At 37.4% G+C, this 24,142-nt stretch overlaps 1 protein-coding gene across 4 annotated transcripts in view; it reads right to left on the bottom strand.

Annotated features, from left to right (window-relative positions):
* Positions 1-6,860: 6,860 nt before the first annotated feature.
* The window catches only part of CLEC4A (C-type lectin domain family 4 member A), a 41,250-nt gene continuing 23,968 nt past the window's right edge, over positions 6,861-24,142 (bottom strand). For 3 of the 4 annotated variants that reach the window (XM_037846444.1, XM_037846446.1, XM_037846443.1), the window contains 3 exons: positions 11,959-12,110; positions 11,074-11,189; positions 6,861-9,999 (listed from right to left, as the gene is read on the bottom strand). In XM_037846444.1, the coding sequence (XP_037702372.1) occupies positions 9,852-9,999; positions 11,074-11,189; positions 11,959-12,110 (416 nt within the window). In that variant the 3' untranslated portion in view covers positions 6,861-9,851. The remainder of the gene's footprint in view (positions 10,000-11,073; positions 11,190-11,958; positions 12,111-24,142) is intronic. The other variant, XM_037846445.1, reaches the window with a different exon arrangement.

Genomic DNA, 24,142 nt, shown 5'->3' with positions numbered 1-24,142 from the left:
AGGCTGCTGTGCAAGCTGCTCTGCCACTTGGACCATATGATCCAGCTGATCCAATGGTGCTGGAAGTGTCAGTGGCAAATAGAGATGCTGTTTGGAGACTTTGGCAGGCTCCTAAAGAAGAATCACAATGCAGAACCTTAGGATTTTGGAGTAAAGCTTTACCATCCTCTGCAGATAACTACTCTCCATTTGACAAACAGCTGTTGGCCTGCTACTGGGCCTTAGTAGAGACAGAATGCTTAACCATAGGCCACCAAGTTACCATGAGACCTGCGTTACCTATCATGAACTGGGTGTTGTCTGACCCTCCAAGCCATAAAGTTGGGCATGCACAACAGCACTCCATCATAAAATGGAAATGATATATATGGATAGAGCTCAAGTGGGTCCTGAAGGCACAAGTAAGTTACATGAGGAAGTGGCCAAAATGTCCATGGCACCCACTCCTGCCACCTTACCTTCTCTTTCCCTGCTCACAGCTATGGCATCTTGGGTAGTTCCTTACAATCAGTTGACTGAGGAAGAGAAAACTCGGGCCTGTTTTACAGATGGTTCTGCACAATATGCAGGCACCATTTGGAAGTGGACAGCTGCAGCACTGCAGCGCCTTTCTGGGATGTCCATGGAGGACAGTGGTGAGGGGAAATTCTCCCAGTGGGCAGAACTTCGAGCAGTGCACCTGTTTGTTTACCTTGCTTGGAAGGAGAACTGGTCAGAGGTGCATTTGTATACTGATTCATGGGCTGTTGCTAATGGTTTGGCTGGATGGTCAGGGTCTTGGAAGGAACATGATTGGAAGATTGGTGACAAAGAAGTCTGGGGAAGAGGTATGTGGATAGATCTTTCTGAGTGGGCAAAAAACATGAAGATATTTGTGTCCCATGTGAATGCTCACCAGAGGGTGACTTCAGCAGATTTTAATAACCATGTGGATAAAATGACCCATTTGGTGGATACCAATCAGCCTCCTTCCCCAGCCACTCATGTCATTGCCCAATGGGCTCATGAACAAAGTGGACATGGTGATACAGATGGAGATTATGTATGGACTCAGCAACATGGACTTCTACTCAACAACACTGACCTGGCCACAGACACTGCTGAGTGCCCAATCTGCCAGCAGCAGAGACCCACACTCAGTTCCTGATATGGCACCATTCCCCATGGTGATCAGCCTGCTACCTAGTGGCAGGTTGATTACATTGGACCAGTTCCATCATGGAAGGGGCAGTGATTTGTTCTTACTGGAATAGACACATACTCTGGATATGGGTTTGCCTTCCCTGCACAAAATGCTTCTGCCAAAACTACCATCCATGGACTTACAGAATGTCTTATCCACCATCATGGTATTCCACACAGCATTGCTTCAGACCAAGGAAACCACTTCACAGCAAATGAAGTGAGGGAATTCCACATGCTCGTGGAATTCTCTGGTCTTACCATATTCCCCATCATCCAGAGGCAGCTGGTTTGATAGAATGATGGAATGGCCTTTTGAAGACTCAATTATGGCACCAACTAGGCGGTGTTCTCCAGGAGGCTGTGTATGCTCTGAATCAGTGTCCACTCTGGTGCTGTTTCTCCCATAGCCAGGATTCATGGGTCCAGGAATCAAGGGGTGGAAACAGGAGTGGCACCACTCACTACCACTCCTAGTGATCCACTAGGAAAATATTTGCTTCCTGTCCCTGCAGCCTTAAGCTCTGCTGGTCTACAAGTTTTTGTTCCAAAAGGAGGAGTGCATTCCCCAGGAAACACAGCAATAATTCCATTGAACTGGAAGTTAAGACTGCCACCTGGCCACTTTGAGCTTCTTATGCCTCTGAATCAACAGGCAAGGATGGGGATTACTGTACTGGCTGGGGTGATTGTTCCTTACTCTCAAGGGGAAATAGCACTGCAACTACACAATGGAGGTAAAGAAGAGTTTTCCTGGATTACAAGAGATCCCCTAGGGTTTCTCTTAGTACTACCATGCCCTGTGATTAAAGCCAATGGAAAAATGCAACAACCCACTCCAGACAGGACTACCAATGGCCAAGAAACTTCAGGAATGAAGGTTTGGCTCACCCCACCAGGCAAAGAACCATGGGCAGCTGAAGTGCTTGCTGAAGGTAAAGGGAACATGGAATGGGTAGTGGAAGAAGTTAGTAATAAATATGAACTATGGCCATGTGACCAGTTACAGAAACGAGGACTATGATGGCATGAATATTTCCTCCTTGTTTTGTTATGAGTATGTTTGTGTTTGTCTGTAAAACAAATATCTTTGATTTCTTCTCTGTCTTATTCCCCTATATGACATAAGCTGTATTGTTCATTTTGCAGTATTTAAGTTAAAGGAAATCAATTTTAAGAGTTAACGTCCCCTAAGGACTTGTACCCTATTGTGGAGAAATTTAGTGTGTTTCCAGTTGCACGAATGACAGCAGAATATTGTTAGGCAAAATATATGTCTGTTATTGTTCTCTACTTAAAAATAAAGTATGATTTCAGGTGATGTGTATAACTGCCAAGTTGACAAGGGGTGGACTGTGATGGTTAGGTTCATGTGTCAACTTGGCCAGGTAATGGTACCCAGGTGTCTGATCAAGCAAGCACTGGCCTGTTGCTGCAAGGACATTTGTGGCTGTTTAATAAACCAGAAGGCTGGTTTATTAAATCATCAGTCAATTGGCTGCAGCTGTGACTGATTACGTCAATGAAGGGCATGTCTTCCACAATGAGAGAATGCAATTTGCTGGATTTAATTCAATCAGTTGAAGACTTTTTAGTGAGACAGATTGAGGACCTTCACTTCTTCTTCAGCCGACCAGTGAAGCATTTCCTAAGCAGTTCATCCAAGTTGCCAGTTCGTTTCCTGAGGAGTTCATCAAACACGTTTGTTGAAGTTGCTGTTTCACTGTCTGAGGAGCTAATCAAACATCTTCATTGGAGTTGCCAATCTGCTGCCTGCCCTACAGAATTTGGACTCATGCATAGTCACAGTTGCATGAGACACTTTTATTAATCTTACATTCATAGATATCTCTTGTTGATTCTGTTTCCCAAGAGAACCCTAAGTAATACTGGATCCCCTAAAAATTAAACACTTTTGTGCATCAAAGGACTTTGTCAGAAAAGTATAAAGGCAGCCTACATAATGGGAGATGATATTTGGAAACCACAGATCAGATGCAGGTTTTTTATCCTGAATATATAAAGGGATCCTACAACTCAACAAAAGAAAGACAAGCAATCCAATCTAAAAATGGATAAAAGACATAGACACCTTTTTGAAGAGGAAATACAAATGGTGCAAAAACATGAAAAAATGCTCAACTTCACTGGTTATTAGGAAATGCAAATCAAAACCACCATGAGATATTATCTCACACCTACCAGAATGCCCATTATCCAAAAAACAGAAATCTAGAAGTGCTGGAGAGGATGTGGAGAAAGAGGCACACTTATTCATTGTTGGTGGGACAGAATGGTGCAACCACTCTGGAAGACAATGTGGAGTTTCCTCAGGAAGCTAAGCACAGATTTGCCGTATGACCAAGCCATTCCATTGCTAGGTATATGCTCAGAGGAACTGAAAGTTAAGACACAAATGGACATTTGTAAACCAATGTTTATTGCAGCATTATTCACGATTGCCAAGAGATGGAAACAGCCCAAATGTCCATCTATAGATGAGTGGATAAACAAACTGTGGTTTATACACATGATGGAATATTATGCAGCCATAAGACAGAACAAAGACATGGAACATATAATAAGGTGGATGAACCTTGAGGACATTTATATTGAGTGAAGTTAGCCAGAAACAAAAGTACAGATACTGCATGGTCCAACTCATATGAACTAACATTAATGAACAAACTTTGAGAGTTAAAAGCTGACAATACAGGCTACCAGAAGATAGAAAGAGGGTAGAGACCAGGCATTTGATGCCAAAGGACTACAGAATGTTCAGCAGAATTGATTGTACATATCCACAGGTAGATAGCAAGACACTGCGTGATGGTAACACAATATTGTTAGTACACCGAACAAAGATACTTGTGAGTAAAGTTGAAAGAGGGCTAGGGGCATGTATGACACCAGAAGGAAAGATACACAATAAAGACTGGGACTGTATAACTTAGTGAAAACTAGAGTGGTCAATGATGGTGACTAAATGTACAAATATAAAAATATTTTTATATGTGGGAGAACAAATGAATATCAACCTGGCAAGGTGTTGAAAAAGGGATGGCATTGGGGAAAAAATATAATCAATGCCAACTGGAGTCTATGGTTAATGTATGCTTCCATTAAATGTAACAAAGGCAATATATCAAAGCTAAATGGCTATGAGAGGGCAATATAAGGGAGGGGTATGGGATTCCTGGTAGTGATGTTGTTGTTTGACCTTATTATTGTATTGTATTGAAGAGCATTGTATTTTAATTTTTTATCTTTTTCATTATTCTTTAATTTTTTTGGAGAAATGAATATGTTCAAGTGCTGACTGATGAATGCACAACTATATGATGAAACTTTTGGACAGTTGACTGCAAACTGTGGTGATTACATGGTATGTGAATATGTCTATAAAATTGCAGGGAAAAAATAAACAGAGGGATACAAGTGCTGGAGAAAATGTGGAGAGAGGGATGTACCTATTCACTGTTGGTAGGGAAGTAGAATGATGTAGCCTATTTGGAGGACAGTGTGGTGGTTCCACAAGAAGCTAAGTATGTGGGTGACATAAGGTCCTGCAACCTCATTATGGGATATATACTTGGAAGATCTGAGAGCAGGGACATGAAAGGGCATTTGCGCACTGGTGTTTATGGCAGCAGTATTCAAGATTTGCAAGGGTTAGAGGTGGCCTAAGGGTCCATTGACTGATGAACAGAATAGTGAACTGGGTGTATGCATACAGTGAAATACTGAGCAACTGCAAGGAGTGAAGCTGTGAGACACTCAACCAGGTGAATGGATCCTGTGGACAGCATTTGCAGTGAAGTATGCCAGAAATGAAAAGACAAACATTATGACATCTCATTAATATGGACTACCTATAATGTGTAACTCTGAGAACTGAATCTTAGAGCACAGGTTATCAGGGGAATGCTTATTGTAATGGTCCCTAGATTGTAAGCTCTTACAGCAGTCACATCTATTCCTAAGTTGTAATGGTTATCTCCAAATTCTGAGATGCTGAGCCCTTTGTGTATAACCTGGTCAGTCTCTGGAACTTTGGGTATCTGTGTGACACCTGAAACTCAGAGCTGGAGCTCGGCAGCTATGAATGTCAGTAATAGCACATACAACAACTGTTAAAAAGCTAAAAAAAAAAAGAGTTCAGACTTCAATTAGAGAGATGAATGAAGTGGATCTGGTTAGGACTAAGACAAATCAGGTCAAAGGGTAAAGGACAAGACTGACTGTTTTAAAACTTCAATCTGTGTGAGACCAAGGGAAGAGATGTTTATTTAGTGCTTGTTCTATATTTTCTGTAGCACACTAAATAATTTAATTTGTACAGTTTATTCAAACACCATAATTACATGGAACTTAGAATAGGAAGTGAGATCTGGGAGCTTTGTACAGATTAGTGTAAAATCCCAATACATCCCAAAGTAATTTGGGCAGAGAAAAAAAATTTTCCCCTGAGGAACTGGGGAAAAATGCAGAAATGGACTTCCCCACCTGGGATATTACTGATATTCTCACAAATATTGAGGACTACCAATTTACAAGACTGAGCCTCTGATCTTGGGGCTTGCCCTTATGAAGCTTGTTACTACAAAAGAGAGGCTAAGCTTACTTAAAATTGTGTGTAAGCATCACCCCCAGAGAACCTCTTTATTGCTCAGATGTGGCCTCTCTCTAAGCCACTCAGCAGGTAAGCTTACTGCCCTCCCCCATACATGGGACATGACTCCCAGGGGTGTAAATCTCTCTGGCAACACAGGACATGCCTCCTGGGGATGGGCCTGGACCCAGCATCGTGGAATTGAGAAACTCTTCTTGAGCAAATGTGCAGAGAAATGAAACAAAATTAAGTTTCAGTGGCTGAGAGATGGAGTCAAGAGGTCACTCTGGAGGGTATTCTTCTGTGCTGTATAGATATCCCTTTTTAGTTTTTAGTGTATTGGCATAGCTAGAAGGAAATACCTGAAACTGTCTAACTGTAACCCAGTAGCCTTGATTCTTGAAGATGATTGTATAACTATGTAGCTTACACAGTGTGACTGTGGTGATTATGAAAACTTTTCAGCCCACACCCCCTTAATCTAGTATAAGGATAGATGAGGAGAAAAACGGGAACAAAAATTAAAAGAAAAATAGGGTGGGATGGGAGAGAGGGAATGCTTTAGGTGTTCCTTTTTACTTTTATTTTTATTATTATTTTTATTTTGGGAGAAGTAAGGAAAATGTTCAAAAATTGATTGTGGTGATGAATGCACAACTATATGACGGTACTGTGAACAACTGACTGTATATTTTGGATGAATGTATGTTATGTGAATATATCTTAATAAAACTGAATTTAAAAAAAAGCACAAAAACAAAGATGAATCTCACAGACATGTTCAGAAAATACATGTGATATTTTTGAGGTGGCAAAACAAATCAATGTTGACAGGAATCAGATTACCGCTTTCCTAGGTTAGGGGCACAAGGGAATGTCTTATCATGATGAAAATGTTCTTTATATTGATTGATATGGTTGTTACAGGGTGGTATAAATTTGTCAAAATTGTTGAACTGTAATCTGAAAATGTGTGCATTTTACTATATATAAATTATATCTCAATGAAATTTATTCATTTAAAATAATATACTTTCTTCTATCAGACAGGATTCAACCAGACTTGAATAAGTAGAAAATTTATTAGTTCTTAAAATTAAAAATGTAGTGTGGGCTTCAGAGACAGCTGATCCAGTGGCTTGACCATACACTTAAGGAACCAGATTCTTTCCAGGGTTCTACTCTGCTATCCACGGTGTTCATGTCATCGTAAAATTGGTTCTCTTTATGGTCCTAGAATGACTATCAGTAGCCAGCAGGACTTCATATTTTTCTGTTCATTTTCCTTGGGAGAGGGAGATTTGCAATCTGATCCCTCTGAGAATGGGAATGGAGAGGCAATTCACTGGCAGGACTTGCAACTCATGCCTGTTCTTAAACCAACCACTGGGGTACTGTTTTGATTGCTTTGGATTAATCAGTATCCACCCACATTGCTGAATGTGACGCTGACATCCCAAGCCACCTGGGCTGCATGAAGGAAGGTGACTCTCTCAATAACAATGACGTCTTCTTTGTAGGGAAGAAGGGACAAATAGACCAACAATATACACCACGGTCCAAAACATTGGATCTTTGTTATAAAATTCCAACAAGTTTAACTGCTGCAGAGCATTTCATTGTGTGGAGAAAAAGTGATTAATTTCATCAAATCTTTTAACTGAAGATTTGGTTGAATGTAGCTGAAATCATGTCACATTATTTCTTCTGTTCTTGAGTCATTATTTCATCTTTGAGAAGGTGCACACTACTGATGGTTTCCATATTGGCAAAGACAGAATTATTAACCCATGTTTCAATATTAGGACCATCTAAATAAAATTAACAAAATTAAGAGTCCCAAAGTCCTGTCAGGTGTCAGTAGATTCACACCTTCAGAGAGATCACCAGGGTTGGTCATTTTAATCCCAACTGGCAAAAATATTTCCCTCAGTACTGGACATTCCACAGAGTTTCTGCCTCTTTTCCATTTTAGTAGACTGGCCAAAAGAGCTTGAAGTGTTCAAAGGTTTATTTGTTGATGTGTTTATTTGTTTTTAATAGCAACTATGAAAATGAATATAAAACCCAAAATTCTAACATATTCAACACCTGAACATACTTTTTCAAATAGTTGTGTATATAGTCTTTTCTTGAACTTTAAAGGGAACATCTAAACTTTAATCAAGCATTTCAAGACCTATTTTCTACAATAGTGATCTCAAAACATTTTTTGGTTGCACATCCTTAACAGAAAAAAAGGATTTATCCTATGTATACCTAATTGTGAACATTTATTTAAGAATTACATACATATGATCTAATATAATATGCCCATTCTATAAGATTAGAAATTAAATGATATAAAATAAACACTGATTAATTTTATATCTTATTTGCCAATCAAAATATTTATTTTGCTAATTAAATTTATTTGCTAATTTAAAAATTTTAGTTAATTTACTATCACTTAAAATGGCATTTTAGACACAGCAGTCTGACTGAATATGTTTCATTATTTTGCAGAATCTTGGTTCAAAATTGCAATATAATTCAAAAGTTGTTTCAGTTACATATTGCTGACTAATAATTCACCCCAAAATTTAGTGGTTTCAAACAACAACCATTTTATTATTTCTCACAATTTTGTCCATTGATTGGGCTCAGCTGGATTGTTCTTCACTTTAATATCACTCTTTAAATACTAATCTTACATAAATTCTGTTACACATAACCTTGATTCAACGGTGCCTTAGGAGAAGCTAAAGAAAAGAAGGTCTGAACCACATTCATAAAATGCAAGGCAGAGGGAAGAGAGGATCTACAGGACTGACTAATATAACACTATCCATTTCTCTCCAATTCAAGGACACGTATGTTCTGCCATCAAAGGCATTTACTAAAGCGTTTCATTTTTACCCTTCCTTCACCTCTGTCCCAATATTATTGAAATAATAGGGGGAAAAGTTCACTGTAAATAAAGTGAAATCCCTCAGTTTTGTTGTGTGAGTTGCTCTCTGGGAGTTAAACTAGTAAATGCTACACACAATGAGTAAGATCAGACCTCTATAAAAATAACTCTTCTTAAGATACAGTCAGGCAATAAGTGACAAAAGAAATGGCTCAGTTACATCCAGACGATCAGGGTATAATCTTAGGAAGTCACATTGGGAAAACCTATACAAGTATATCTATGGATGGAACCAGCTTCATCAAAATCAATCATAATTACCATATCAAGGCAATGAATTGTGAGTTTTATTGTTGATATAACATAATTTATATTGTAGTAGAAAGAAACTTACCTGTAAGAACTCTAGTAAAAAAGTAAATAAAAACAAATCAGGGGCCATTTTGAGTGGTAATCCATACACAGAAACTATAAACCTAACCAAAGAAAAAATTAAGAGAATAACTGAAGGATATAACTCTATACGTCTTCTCACCGCAATGATCTCTGATTCTAATTCTCTAAACTCAAATCTAGAATTTTCAATCTCTAATTCTCCTTTGTATATAGTCTGATGTTAGACACCAGTCCAATAATGAACAGAGAATGTTAGCAAGTTCAAAACAACTACTGGACCAAAACTGAAACACTGATATGTACTGCATCCTAATGCTTCATAATTTTTATGCCTTTTAGTTAAAATAAATAAATATGTCTGAAAGAAATGGAAAGTAATAGTTGGGATTATTTTGGTTTTGACCAACCCATTAAAAAAAAAAACAAAAAAAAAACAGATGGGGGAGGGACCACACCAAATAATTAGATCTGTACCAAACTCCTTAGCCCTAAGACAGAAATTAGAAGAGGGGGCTCATGTCCTCTCCATGTATCTGTAAAAAGACTCTCTAATACAGTCTCTGGCACATGGAAGATGTTCAATAAATATTTATTTTATAAATGAATAAATGAATGTGAACTATTCTATCAAAAGTAAAATAGGTGACAGCCTACTGAAAAATTCTACAGATATCCCTTATACAAGATTTACATATAAATAAAAAGAGCAAATAAGCTATTCCTTTAATGGTGGATGCCAAACCAATGATATGTCCATGGAGAAAGTTCCACTCATAAGTAGATCTTCTTCATCTTGCAAATTAAATGTTGAGGGTCATTACAAAAGACATCATTCCAGCCCCATTTTCTTGATGTAAAACGAAAAAGTAGTAAAACACAACGCTCAGCAAGATTACTGGGCTCACCTTGATGCCAGAATCTGAAAGCGAAAAAACAAAAACAAAAAAAAGAATAAGGGTATTTGTTTCTTCAGTGTTAAGAGACTGTGAGGGGACTGGGGTTGAACAGTGTAGAAGCCAATGTCAGATATGCCCAAATCATTCCTTCCTCACTGTTCCTTGCAGCCACCTTTTATAAAAAACCTCATGTTTGGGCAGCTCCTCCTCCATTTGTGTTTCTAGCATGTCTCTTGAAAACCATACCACATCACCCATTATTCTGTCATCTTAAGCAACTCAGGATGCATTAAACATCTTCCTATCAGATACCCCAGAGGCTCTACTGTATTTGTCCATCCTATGTCCTGTTCCTGTGGGACAGCCAATCCCATAGGGCTTCCTTAAATGATCAAAAGATTTCCCCCAAGTCCCAAGTATAAATACAGTTTGTTCCTTTTTTATGCACTCCTTTTGGAGAACTAATTTAAATCTCTGGATCAGCTACTTACTCCCTGATATCTTGGAGAAGTAATTTAATATCCCTGATTCTCAGTTTTCCTATCTAAAAAATGGAGGCTATAGAAATATTCCTATATATTTCACAAGGCTGATATAAGGATCAAAAGTGGTAATGTACTAAAGCATACTAAAGTACTTCAGAGTTTTTAAAGAACTACATAAATGAGATAACATAAGACTATCAGAATTTAGCATTTTGCTTTATGAGAAGTATTAAATCTTAATAATTGGTTATGATATTAATTGACATGAATTTTGTTATATTTAGAGACAGAAATGTAGTGGTTAAAAGCACAGCCTTTGGTGTCAAATAGACCTGGACTTGGGAAGCACTGTTGCCACTGCTGGTGACCTTAGCTGACTTATCTAACCTCTAACCTCCCAATCTCAGTTTCCTCATCTCCATAGGGAGAAAAATAATATGTGCCTCATAGGATTCTTGTGATGATTAAATGAGATAATAAAATCATTTAACCTAGTGCCCAAGAATTAAAAAAAGAGTAAGCTATTTTATTTTAAGAGCCGACAGTGTAAACACCCTAAAACCCTTCCATGATCCATGGCCCAGGAATCCTTTTATCTATTTCTATACTCACACGACACTTTCATTGTATGGTGTCTGATCAACCCATTGCCATTGGTCCTTCCCCTCTGGGTGTGACAGTCCCACATAGTAAGCAGAATTTTTATTCAGCTTCTGGATGATGAAGTCCTGATGGAAGACAAGAAATGAATCACACCCATGACAGTATTCTGCTTGTACTGAGCTCCATGTAGCCTCACAGAGAAGAGAAGGAAAGGAGACAGCCAGGAGCAGCCACATGGGCCCATGCCCAGGAGCACAGGTCTCTGGCTGAGCAGGGCAGGATCAAAGACAACACCTACTAGCATGATGTTCATTACTTACAGGAGTGCTGTCTATCCATGATCATGATGAATTCTCATCTCAACTCACTTTCCCTTTTTTCTTCACTAGAAGATGGTATTCTTCAAAGTTGTACATAAGATCATTTCTACAGATTTAATTATTTTCTTTCTTAATTTCAGAGACGCTTTAACTATATTGCTCATTATTTATAGTGACTCTTCATGATTGATTCAGTTTTATTTCTCTATTACACTTAACACCCCTTCTCTGTTAAGTAGTTAATAATTCACAAAACATTTACATATTGAAATGACAAACCAATATTTCAGACTGGAATCTTTTTATCCTTCCACTCAACCCCCCATATGTATATTTTAAATGTCTCAAGTGCTTTTGAGGGAGGTCAGTTTTATTGAAGCAGGAAGAGGGCATGGAATGTAAAGGCTTAGGGAGCAACTTCTATTTATTATACAATACTGTACTATAGTTTTACTTATTGTACTGTTTGTGCCATAGCACCAACATCCCAGAACAATACGAATCTCTGCCTCAGCCAAGAGAGATGTACAGAACCAAGTCAGAGCTCTAGACTCCACTGTCTGTTAGAAAGCACCTGCTCTTCCTTTGTATTGATCACCAGCAGATGAGCCCCTTCCTCAGAGCAGATCTTCTCACTCTTATCCCAAGTTGCTGATGTAGTAGAAATAAAGTAGCAGTTGGAGTTATGTGAAGACCAATTCTTTGGGCAGCAGCTCCAGGTTTCCTCTGTATTGGAAGAGGTAAATAAAAGTAATTTTTAAAGTTTGTGTATTAGAATTTTAGTACCAAAGGAGACTTCTGCTTCTGGGAAGATGGAGTAGATATATTGTTCCTTATTTTTTCCACTAAGTACAACTAAAAACCCTTGATATTAAATATAAAACAAACACAGAACACTCTGGAAGGTGCATATAGGCAGACTAGCTAGGGGCCTCAGGACCCAAAAATGGCATGGTGGTGAATTTCCAGGCTTTCTTTTTGTCTCATGTATCCCAAAATCTTAGAACTGAAAAAGCTAGCAATCCAGAAATGTCAATGGGCACAGAAAAAAACAAGCCCCAATGAAAGCCTTCTCTTTCTACCCAAAGGAACAGAAAAGGGACAGCCTAGCAAGACATAAAACTTTTAGACTTCTGGGAAGATGGTGGAACAGGTGAGGTGGAGCAAACTTCCCCTACAGGAAAGAAACTAGAGAAGGGCCAGAGGATGCCCAAGACAGCAGTTTCATGGTGCCAGCAGTCAGAGAAGGACTTTGCAATACATGGTGGGGAACTGGAGGAAAAAGTGGAGAAACTGTGTCTCAAAGGACCAGGTGAGTTTATTCAGCCAGGACTGCTGCCAGGGTCTGGCAGCAGTGAGACAGCCATTAAGCAGGGGAGTGAGCAGCTCTCCACTCCTGTGCAACCATGCACCCATCTCAGTAATTAGCTGGGGAGATAATCCTCCACAGCCACATGGTAAAGAGCTCCCACAAAGGAATTCAGGGGGCAGCAGAACAGTGTTGATGGCATTGACGCATGGATAGGCAAGGGCGCCAAGCACCAGCAGTCCCTCCCACATGCTAGAGGCTCATAGGCACATGGCAGGCAGGGAGCAGGGCACATTTCAGCTGGAGGGTGTCCTTCAGCAGACTTCCTGCCTAACTGGAGAGGACCCTCACCACATCCTCAGAGCAGGCAGCCCCCAGAGCACATGGAGAACTGCTGCACTGATTGGAGTCCCATCAGTTTGGACCCTGAACAGCAAACAGGCAAAGTTGGAGGAAAGCTGGCTTCAGGGTGAGAGGTGGATAAAGAATGCCATCTGCTGGTAAGACAGGGAAAGTGCACTCTAGCAAGCTGTGGCTCTGCCAATATATAATATACATACATAAATGTTCAACTAACAGAGCACTTCCCAAAATAATATCATCAAGGTAAGCAAATACCCCAAAGCCAACAGAAAATCATAAAGCACAGCAGAAACAAGAAGATATGGACAAGCTAAACAATCAATTTAAAAAGCCAGAGGAGACAAAGAACTTGGAGCAATTAATCAAAGAAGTACATCCAAATCTCCAAAACAAATTCAATGAGTTGTCTAAAAACATGGAGGACATCAAGAAGACTCTAGAGGAGCATAAAGAAGAATTTGAAAGACTAAATTAAAAAAAAAAAAAAACCCAGCAGATCTTATGGAAATAAATGATACTGTTGATCAAATTAAAAATATACTAGAGACACACAACAGCAGATTTGAAGAGGCATATGAAAGAAAAGGTGAACTAGAAGACAAACAATTGAATGCAAGTGCACAAAAATAAAAACAGTGAAAAAAATTGAAAAAATTGGAATGGATCTCAGGGAAATGATGGACAATATGAAGCAAACAAGTATAAGAATTATTGGTGTCCCAGAAGGAGAAGAGTAAAGGACTAGGAAGTGTGTTTCATGACATAGTTGGGGAAAACTTCCCAACTCTTTTAAGTGACATAAATTTGCAAATTCAAAAATGTCCAATGAACTCCAAATAGAATAATTATATATAAATCAACCCCGAGACATACTAATCTGATTGTCAAATGCTGAAGAGAAGGAGAAAGTTCTGAAAGCAGCAAGAAAGAAGTGATTCCCTACACAAAAAGGGAAATGACATAAGACTAAGTACTGACTACTCAGTGGCACCAGTGGTGTGAGAAGGCAGTAGTATGATATAGTTAAGATAATGAAAGAAAAATTGCCATCCAAGAATTCTTTATCCAGCAAAACTCTCCTTCAAAATTGAGGGAGAGCTTAAAATTTTCACAAACAAATGCTGAGAGAATTTGTTAAAAAGAGACTTGCCATGCAAGAAATATTACAGGAAGTTCTACCAGCTGAGGAAAAAAGGCGAGCGCTGTCTGGAAAAGGGCACAGACTGAAGAGTATTACTAAGGGTAACTTAAAGAAAAAAAACAAGAGAGATGGGGAGGAATAGAGCTGACTACTAAAAACCAAAGGATAAGATGGTTGGTTCAAGAACTGACTTCACAGGAAGAACACTGAATGTGAACGAATTGAACTCCCAATTAAAAGATACAGATTAGCAGAATGGATGAAAAACAATGACCCATCAATATGCTATTTACAAGAGACTCATTTTAGACCCAGCAACACAGAGAGATTGAAAATGAAAGGATGGGGAAAATATTCCATGCAAGCTGAAACCAAAAGAAAGCAGGGATATATTTGCAAAGCCCTCTTGAGGGACTGGTGTAAATGTGGAAAATTAAACTTCCCCACCTGGGGAATTCCTGACATTCTCACAAACATTGGGGGCTATCAATTAAGAAGGCCAAAACAATGATCTTGGGGTTTGCCCTTATGAAGTTTGTTACTGCAAAGGAGAGACTAAGCCTACTTAAAATAGTGCCTAACAGTCACCCCCAGAGAACCTCTTTTGTTGCTCAGATGTGGCCTCTCTCTCTAAGACAACTCTGAAGGTAAACTAACGGCCCTCACCCATACATGGGACGTGACTCCCAGGGATGTAAATCTCCCTGGCAACATGGGACATGACTCCCAGGGATGAGCTTGGCTCTGGCATCACGGGATTGAAAAAGCCTTCTTGGACCAAAAGGGGGAAGAGAAAGGAAACAAAAAAAAGTTTCAGTGGCTGAGAGATCTCAAATAGAGTTGAGAGGTCATTCTGGAGGTTATTCTTATGCATTATATGTAGATATACTTTTTTAGTTTTTAATGTATTGGGATAGCTAGAAGAAAATATCTGAAACTGTTAAACTGCAACCCAGTAGCCTTTATTCTTGAAGATGATTGTATAACTATATAGCTTACACTGAGTGACTGTATGATTGTGAAAACTTTGTGGCTCCCACTCCTTTTATACAGTGTATGGACAGATGAACAGAAAAACAAGGACAAAAAGTAAATGAATACTAGGGAGAGACGGAGGTATGAGATGTTTTGGGTGTTCTTTTTTACTTTAACTTTTATTCTTATTCTTTTTTGTGTGTGGTAACGAAAATGTTCAAAAATTGATTGTGGTGATAAATGTGCAACTATATAATGGTACTGTGAACAACTGATTGTACAAACCATGGATGACTGTATGGTATGTGAATATAGCTAAATAAAACTTAATTTAAAAAAAAGAAAGCAGGGATAGCAATACTAATATCAGACAAAATAGACATTAAAGGCAAAGATGTCATAAGTGACAAAGAAGGACACTATATATTAATGAAAGGAACAATTCACCAAGAAGAAATAACAATCATAAATGTTTATGCACACAATCACGGAGCTCCAAAGTACACAAGACAAACATTGGCAAAACCGAAGGGAGCAACAGACATTTCTACAATATAGAGGGATACTTCAATTCACCACTCTCTCCTATAGATAGAACAATTAGACAAAGGACCAATAAGGAAATTGAGAACCCAAACAATGTGCTAAATGAATTAGACTTAACAGACATATAGAGTGTTACATGCAAATTATCAGGATATACATTCTTCTCTAGCATTCAAGGAACATTCTCCAGGATAGATCATATTCTGGGGCACAAAACAAGCCTCAATAAATTTAAAAGGACTGAAATTATTCAAAGCATATTCTCAACCATAATGGCATGCAACTAGAGATCAATAACCATGAAAGAACTAGAACATTCACAAACATGTGGAGGTTAAATAACATACTACTAAACAATCAGTGGGTTAAAGAAGAAACTGCAAGATAAATCAGTAAATATCTAGGATGAATGAAAATAAGAACACAACATATCAAAACCTATGGGATGCAACAAAGGCAGTACTGAGGGGAAATTTTATAGCTCTAAATGTATACATTAAAAAGGAATAAAGAGCTAAAACCAAAGACCTAACTGAACAACTGAAAGAGCTACAGAATGATAAGAAAACTAACCTGAAAGCAAGTAGAATAAAAGAAATAACAAGGTTTAAAGCAAAAATAAATGATATGGAGGAAAAAAAAAAACAATAGAGAGAATAAATAAAACCAAAATCTGGTTTTTTGAGATCAAAAAGATAGACAAACCCTTAGCTAGATTGACAAAGTAAAAAAGAGAAAAGACCCAAAAAAACAAAATCAGATATTAGAGGGAGGACATTATTGTAGATCCCGAAGAATTATAAAAATCATAAGAGGATACTATGAGAACTGTACACCAACAAACTAGATAATTTAGAGGAAATGGTAATTTCCCAGAAACACATGAACAGCCTAGACTGACCTGAGAAGAAACAGAAGACCTTAACAAACCAATCACAAGCAGAGAGATCCAATCAGTCACCAAAAAGCTTTCTACAAATAAAAGCCCAGGGTCAGATGGCTTCACAGAGGAATTTTACCAAGCTTTCCAAAAAGAACTGAACCATACTGCTCAAACTCTTTCAAAAAATTGAAGAAAAAGGAACACTACCTAACCCATTTTATGAAGCTAACATCACTCTAATACCAAAACCAGATAAAGACACTACAAAAAAGGGAAACTACAACCCAATTTTCCTAATAAATACAGATACAAAAATTCTCGCAAAACACTTGCCAGTAGGATTCAAAGGCACATTAAAAGAATCATACACTGTGACCAAGTGGGGTTCATTCCAGGCATGCAAAGGTGGTTCAACATAAGAAAATCAATGTAATATAACACATTAATAAATCAAAAGGGAAAAAAATCAAATGATCATCTCAATAGATACTGAAAAGCATTTGACAAAATTCAGCATCCTACTTCAAAGGTAGGAATTGAAGGAAACTTCCTTAATATGATAAAGGGCATATATGAAAAACCCATAGACGGTACAGTACTCAGTGGTGAGAGACTGAAAGACTTCCCCCTAACATTGGCAATGAGACAGCGATGCCCACTGTCACCACTATTAAACATTGTGCTAAAAGTTCTAGCCAAAGCAATCCAGCAAGACATGGAAATTTCCTTTCAAATTGGAAAGGAAGAAGTGAAACTGTCATTATTTGCAGATGACATGATCTTATATTTGGAAAATCCTGAGAAATCAACAAAGCTACTTGAGCTAATAAACAAATTCAGCAAAGTGGTGGGATACAAGATTAATGCACAAAAGTAAGTAATGTTCCCATATGCTGGAAATTACCTAACTGAAAAGATACTCAAGAAAAAATTCCATTCACAATAGCAACAAAAAAAATCAATTACCTAGGAATTAACTTAACCAAGGACATAAAAGACCTCTGCACAGAAAATTACAAAACTTTACTAAGGAAAACAAAGAGGACCTAAATAGGTGGAAAGATATTCCATGTTCATGGATAGGAAGGCTAAAATATTGTTAAGATGTCTATCTGCATCTACAGATTCAACATGATTCCAATCAAAACTCCAACAACCTACTTTGCAGACTTGGAAAAGCTAGTTATCAAATTTATTTGGACAGGAAAGGGGCTTCAGATTGCAAAAACAAACATTTTAAAAAGAAGAATGAAGTAGGAAGATTAACAATTCTTGACTTTAAAACCTACTAAAAGCCTGTGGTCAAAACAGCTTGGTGCTGGCACAAAGATAGACATATGGATCCATGGAATCAATTTGAGAGTTTTGAAATAGACCCCCACATCTATGGTTGACTGATTTTTGATAAGGCCCCCAAATGCACTGAACTGGGACAGAACAGTCTCTTCAACAACTGGGGTTGAGAGAACTAGATACCCATAACCAGAAGAATGAAAGAGGACCCCTACCTTATACCCTTTAAAAAATTAACTCAAAGTCGATCAAAGACCTCAATATAAGAGAGAGTACCATAAATTCCTAGAAGATAATATCGGGAAACATCTTCAATACCTAGTAACAGGAGGTACCTTTTTAGACCTTACACCCAAAGCACAAGTAATGAAAGAAAAAATAGATAAATGGGAACTCTTCAAAATCAAAATCTTCTGTACCTCAAAGAACTTTGTCAAAAAGGTGAAAAGGCAGCCATTGCAATAGGAGAAAATATTTGGAAACCATATATCTGATTATAGACTGATATCCAGCATATATAAAGAAATCCTACAACTCAATGATAATAGCACAAACAGCCCAATTATAAAATGGGCAAAAGATAGGAAAATACATTTTCCCAAAGAGGAAATACAAATGGATAAAAAACACATGAAAAAAATGTTCATCTCCACTAGCTATTAGGGAAATGCAAATCAAAACCACAGTGAGGTATCATTTCACACCAATAAGAATGGCTGCTATTAAACAAACAGGCAACTACGAATCCTGGAGAGAATTTGGAGAAATGGGATCCCTTACTCAATGCTGGTGGGAATGTATCATGGTACAGCTGCTGTGGAAGACAGTTTGGTGCTTACTCAGAAAACTAGATATCCTGTTACCCTACGATCTGGTAATTTCACTTCTCAGTATATACCCAGAAGATCTGAAAGCAGTGACACTAGCAGACATTTGCACACAGATGTTCATATCAGCATTGTTCACAATTGCCAAGAGGAGAACATAACCCAAGTGTCCTTCAACAGATGAGTGGATAAACAAAATGTAGTATATACATATGATGGAATACTTTGCAGCAGTAAGAAGGGATGAGGTCCTGGAACATATGACAACATGGGTGAACCCTGACAACATAATGCTGAGTGAAATAAGTCAGACACAAAAGGAGATATATTTTCTGTTACCACTAATATGAACTCCCTGAATAATGTAAAATCAGTGTCTTATGATGTAGAATATAGGGGACCTAGAGATAGACAGAAGCTAGTGAAGGGGGAATGATAACCTAACATGTACAGACATGTTAATGAGGGTGAACTTAAAGGTATGGAAATAGACAGGGGTGATGATTGTTCATTAATGGGATTATAGGCATCAGTGCTGCATTAAGGTGATCATGATTAAAAGAGTTTGTTTAAAGGTATGTATCCCACAAGTGTTTGTATGATCTACTTCTAAGGTATGATGCTAGTACAAAGAGTTAACAAAACAGAACGGTATAAGGGAAAAACTACATATTTCATATTGCAGACTGTATTTAATAGGAGTACTTTACCCGTACCACACTAATAGTAGGGATAAATAACTAGGGGCTGTTAGGAGCTTTGGGGTGTTTTGGGTTGTGGTAATTGTTAAAAATTTGAGTGATGATGATTGTACAACTAAGTTAAGGTAATGTGAGACACTGATTGTTTATTTTGGACAGAATATATGTTATGTGAAATTAGAAACCCCTTACTAAATAAGTCAAGCTCTTAAACTTGAGGCTTGCTCTATTGAAACTTATGGCTGTGAAGGGGAGGCTAAGCCAACTATAATTATGCCTAGGAGACACCTCCAGAGAACCTCTTTTGTTGTTCAGATGTGGCCTTTCTCTCTCTCTAAGCCCAACTCGCAAATAAATTCTTTACCCTCCCCCTTATGTGGGACACGACTCCCAGGGGAGTGACTCTCCCTTGCAACATGGGAAACAACTCCCAGGAAGGAGCCTAGCCCTGGCATTAAGGGATTGAGAATGCCTTTTTGACCAAAGGGGGGAAAAATAAAGGTAACAAAATAAGGTTTCAGTGGCTAAGAGATTTCAAATAGAGTCAAGAGGCTATCCTGGAGGACACTCTTAAGCAAGCTCCAGCTAGATATTCCAAGCCCTAACCAATAGTAGTCCTAAAAATACTAAACAATACCTAGGTCTCTATCTGATGCCCTATAAAAGTTTCACTCACTAAGTTTACTTTTCAGAAATTTCAATCTCCAGAGTGTTCCTAGGCCAGATAAATCCCAGAATCCAGAGGCAATAGCCACTCTAAGAACATCAGTCAGGTGCATCCCCCTTCCTCATGATGTCAACACCCCTTTTCAATATGAACAAGCAGGCTGGTCACTTTCCAGATATCCCTGAAGACTGAGACAGTGATCAAACGAGAGAGGGGTGGCAACTGACAAGATAGGATTTAACAAAGGATTACAAATACTGAATCTTTTTATAATTTTTTTTTAGTTTCTAGGGTACTAGGATAGCCAGAAGGAAATAACTGATACTGTGGAACTGTAGCATATAACATGCTTCAAAATTTGCTCTACAGCTACTTGTTAAATTATACTTTTAAAGTTATCACATTTCTGTATATATATCTCACAACATGGAAATAACTGAAATTGTGGAACTGTAACCCATAACATTCCTTGACGTTTGCTCTATAACTGCTCGTTGAATCATACTCTGAAAGTTATCACCTTTCTGCATATATGTTATACTTCACAACAAGGAAATAACTGAAATGGTGGAACTGTAACCCATAACATTCTTTGAAGTTTGCTCTATAACTGCTTGTTGAATCATACTCTGAAAGTTATCACCTTTCTGTATACATGTTATACTTCACAACAAGGAAATAACTGAAATGGTGGAACTGTAACCCATAACATTCTTTGAAATTAGCTAACTACTTGTTACACTGTACTTTAAATTTATCACTTTTCTGAATATATGTTATATTTCACAATTTAAAAAATGTTAAAAAAAAAACAAGTTTTACCCAATAACCACTCTGATCCAGGCAATGACCACAGGAAAAAAACACATGGCTTCATTTCCACCAGACCAGCAAACGATGAGTAGAGAGCTTAAATTTCTATCATTGCAAGGCTATAATGAAATACCCACTGTGGTTGTGGCAGAGAAGACCAAGTAGGGAACAGGACTTTTATCCCTATGATAAGTAAAGAGACCCCTCCACCCCACAGTATCAGTGGAGACAACATGGAAAGCCAAAATTCCCATAAAAAGGAGCCCTCACCCCTTGGGTGTCACAGATGCCAAGTGGGGAGCCAAACTTCTACCTCTGTCTTACAGCAATAAGGCAGGGCCCCCTTTTCCCTGCCAGAGTGGTGCCAGGGAAAGTGAGTTAAAAAAGAAGTTTTAAATAAGATCCAGAGTCTTATTATATAAATTAAAAATTTCTAGGTTTCAACAAAAAAAAATGCATCATACCAAAAAGCAAGAAGATCTCAAACTGAATGAAAAGACAAGCAATAAATGGCAGTACCAAACTGACAGAAATGTTAGAATTATTTGACAAAGATTTAAAGAAGCCATGATAAAAATGTTTCAATGAGAAAGTACAAATACTCTTGAAACAAATGGAAAAAATAGGAAGCCTCACCAAAGAAATATAAAGTCTCAGCAAGGAAATAGAAGATATATAAAAGGACCAAATGGAAATTTTAGAAAGGAAAACTATAATAACCAAAATTTAAAAACTCAGTAGTAGGGCTCAACAGCAGAATGAAAGGGAAAGAGGAAACAATCAGTGAAAAGGAAGAGAGAACAGTAGGAATTTGCCCAATCTTAACAACAGAGAGAAAACAGCGTGAAAAGAAAAAATGGGCAGAACCTCTAGAATCTATGGGACTATAACAAAATGTCTAATACTTGTGTCATCATAGCCCACAAGGAGGATGGAGCTGAAAAAAATACTCAAAGAAATAGGCCAAAAGCTTCCCAAATTTGGAAAGACACATAAACTTATAGATTGAAGAAGCTGATAGAATCCCAAGCAGGATAAAACCAAAGAAATCCACACCAAGACACATCATACTTAAACTTCTGAAAATTACAGAAAAAGAAAACGTCTTGAAGGCAGTCAGAGAAAAACAACGACAATCAATTCAAATGGCAGCAGGTTTCTCATCAGAAACAATGGAGGCCAGAACAAAGTGGCAAAATGTTTTTCAAGTGAAAGGAAAAGAAAAGAGAAGAAAAGGAAAAAAAAGAAAGGAAAAGAAAAGAAATCAAAAGAACTGTCAACTGAGTATGCTTTCCTAGCAAAAATATCCCTCAGGAATGAAGGTGAAATAAGATATTCTCAGACAAAGGTAAACTAAGAGAGTAGCCATAAACAATTAACTCCAGTGGTCTCTCTACTTACTCACTGGTGAATTAGAACAATGAATTATTTCTCAAAAATGAAGTACAATTATGACTGACCATGGAAATCTTTATGTGGTAAAAAAAAAGAACTATGGTTCTTACTTTTAATTTAGAGGTATAAAACCATGACAAAAGTTTACAGACCTCTAGAGAATGACAGGATTGATATGAAAAGGAATACTCGCTGTTAAAAATAAAGTCACAATTTACTTAGAGAGATTATTAACATTACATTAAAATGAAAACCAATAAAATGATGAGTAATTTGTATGACAAAGTATAAGAGAAACCAAACTTCCAGTAAAGTATTCCTTTCTCCTCCTCGAATCCATACAAAGTCAACAAGAACTGAAAACAAAAATATAAACTCCATTTTTGTTTAAATTGAAAATTATTTGTAAGAACTTTCAAAATAAGTTTTTTTTAATTTTAGATGCCATTTTATTGAGATATACTCATACACCATATAATTCATCCAAAGTATACAATCAGTGGCTCACAGTATCATCATACAGTTGTGCATTCATCACCACAATTTTCAAGCATTTTCATTACTCCAAAATAAAGAAAAAAAAAGTAAGAATATAAAAAATTTAAAAAAGGAAAAAAAACACCCAAACCATCCTATATCCTTTATCCGCCTATTATTTATATATTTTTTGTCATATTATTACTTATCTGCCCATACACTGATTAAAGGAGTGTCAGTCACTAGGTCAAAATGAATTAAGTTTTGTACAGGAGATAGAGAAAAACCAAGGAAAAGCATCAGTGATGAGAATCCAACCAATGCAGTAGTCAAAAATTACCAACAAGAATACACTTCCTGAAAGTGAGGAGCACACCCAAAGAGCATAAATATATCCCTTGCCTACAGAAGTGGGAGTGGAATTGGAAGTGAGCTCAGCAGCATAAACATTCCCTTGATTTGGGTCAGCTCAGAAAATATCATGTAGACAAGCCAAATTGTCAGAAGAAATCTATAAGAAAACAATGGCAGAAAGAATAGCAAAATTTAACAGATTTAAAAAAAAAAAAAAACAAAAAAAAAACCTCACCAGAGAGATATTGCCATGGGGCCAAAGATAACTGGGAATAAATTTTCACTGCAACTTTTAAAACAAACTACTTATTTAGACTTGAGGCTACCACATCTATAAAGGCCAAAAAGCAGAAATAGAACTAGGGAAGAGTTAGTGAGTCAACAGAAGAGAATAAAGCATGAACAGGCACAACTCAGGAAAGAAGTAAAAGTAAAACAAAACCATCAGAGAAATGAAGATGGGCAAATCATATAGAAACTCAGAAAAAAAACAAGAACAAAGAGCGAAGAAAGAAAGAAAGGAAGGAAGGAAGGAAGAAAGAAAGAAAGAAAAGAAAAGAAAAACCCAACCAGCAGAACACCTTCAAAGGGAAAACAAATAGATTGGCAATTGAATTCTCAAAAACAAGAATGAGTCAGGAGAAAGTGGAATGGTAGCTTCAATATGCTGAATAAAATAAATGCCAAAAATATCACTCAAAAAGGAGGGCAAAATAAATAAGAAATAGTATCAGATAAACAAAATAGTTTTCCAAGAGAAGACCCTTATTAAAGGTCATCCTGAAGGATGTACTTCTGGCAGAAAGAAAATGAACCTAGATGGAAAGCATGAGGTTTTTTTAAAAAGAAATGAAGATCAAAGAAAATGATGATATGGGTCAATTTAAATGAATGCTGACTCTATAAAAAATAATACAAATGTCATGTAATTATACATACACATATACATGTATGTATGTGCATAAATATATAAATACACATATGTGTACAAATATATGTGTTTGTATACACAAT

Source organism: Choloepus didactylus, chromosome 8, assembly GCF_015220235.1.
Source record: "Choloepus didactylus isolate mChoDid1 chromosome 8, mChoDid1.pri, whole genome shotgun sequence".
In the NCBI taxonomy this organism is placed as follows: Eukaryota; Metazoa; Chordata; class Mammalia; order Pilosa; family Megalonychidae; genus Choloepus; species Choloepus didactylus.
The sequence above is the reverse complement of the archived record's forward strand: the minus strand, read 5'-3'. Positions and strand labels throughout refer to the sequence as shown.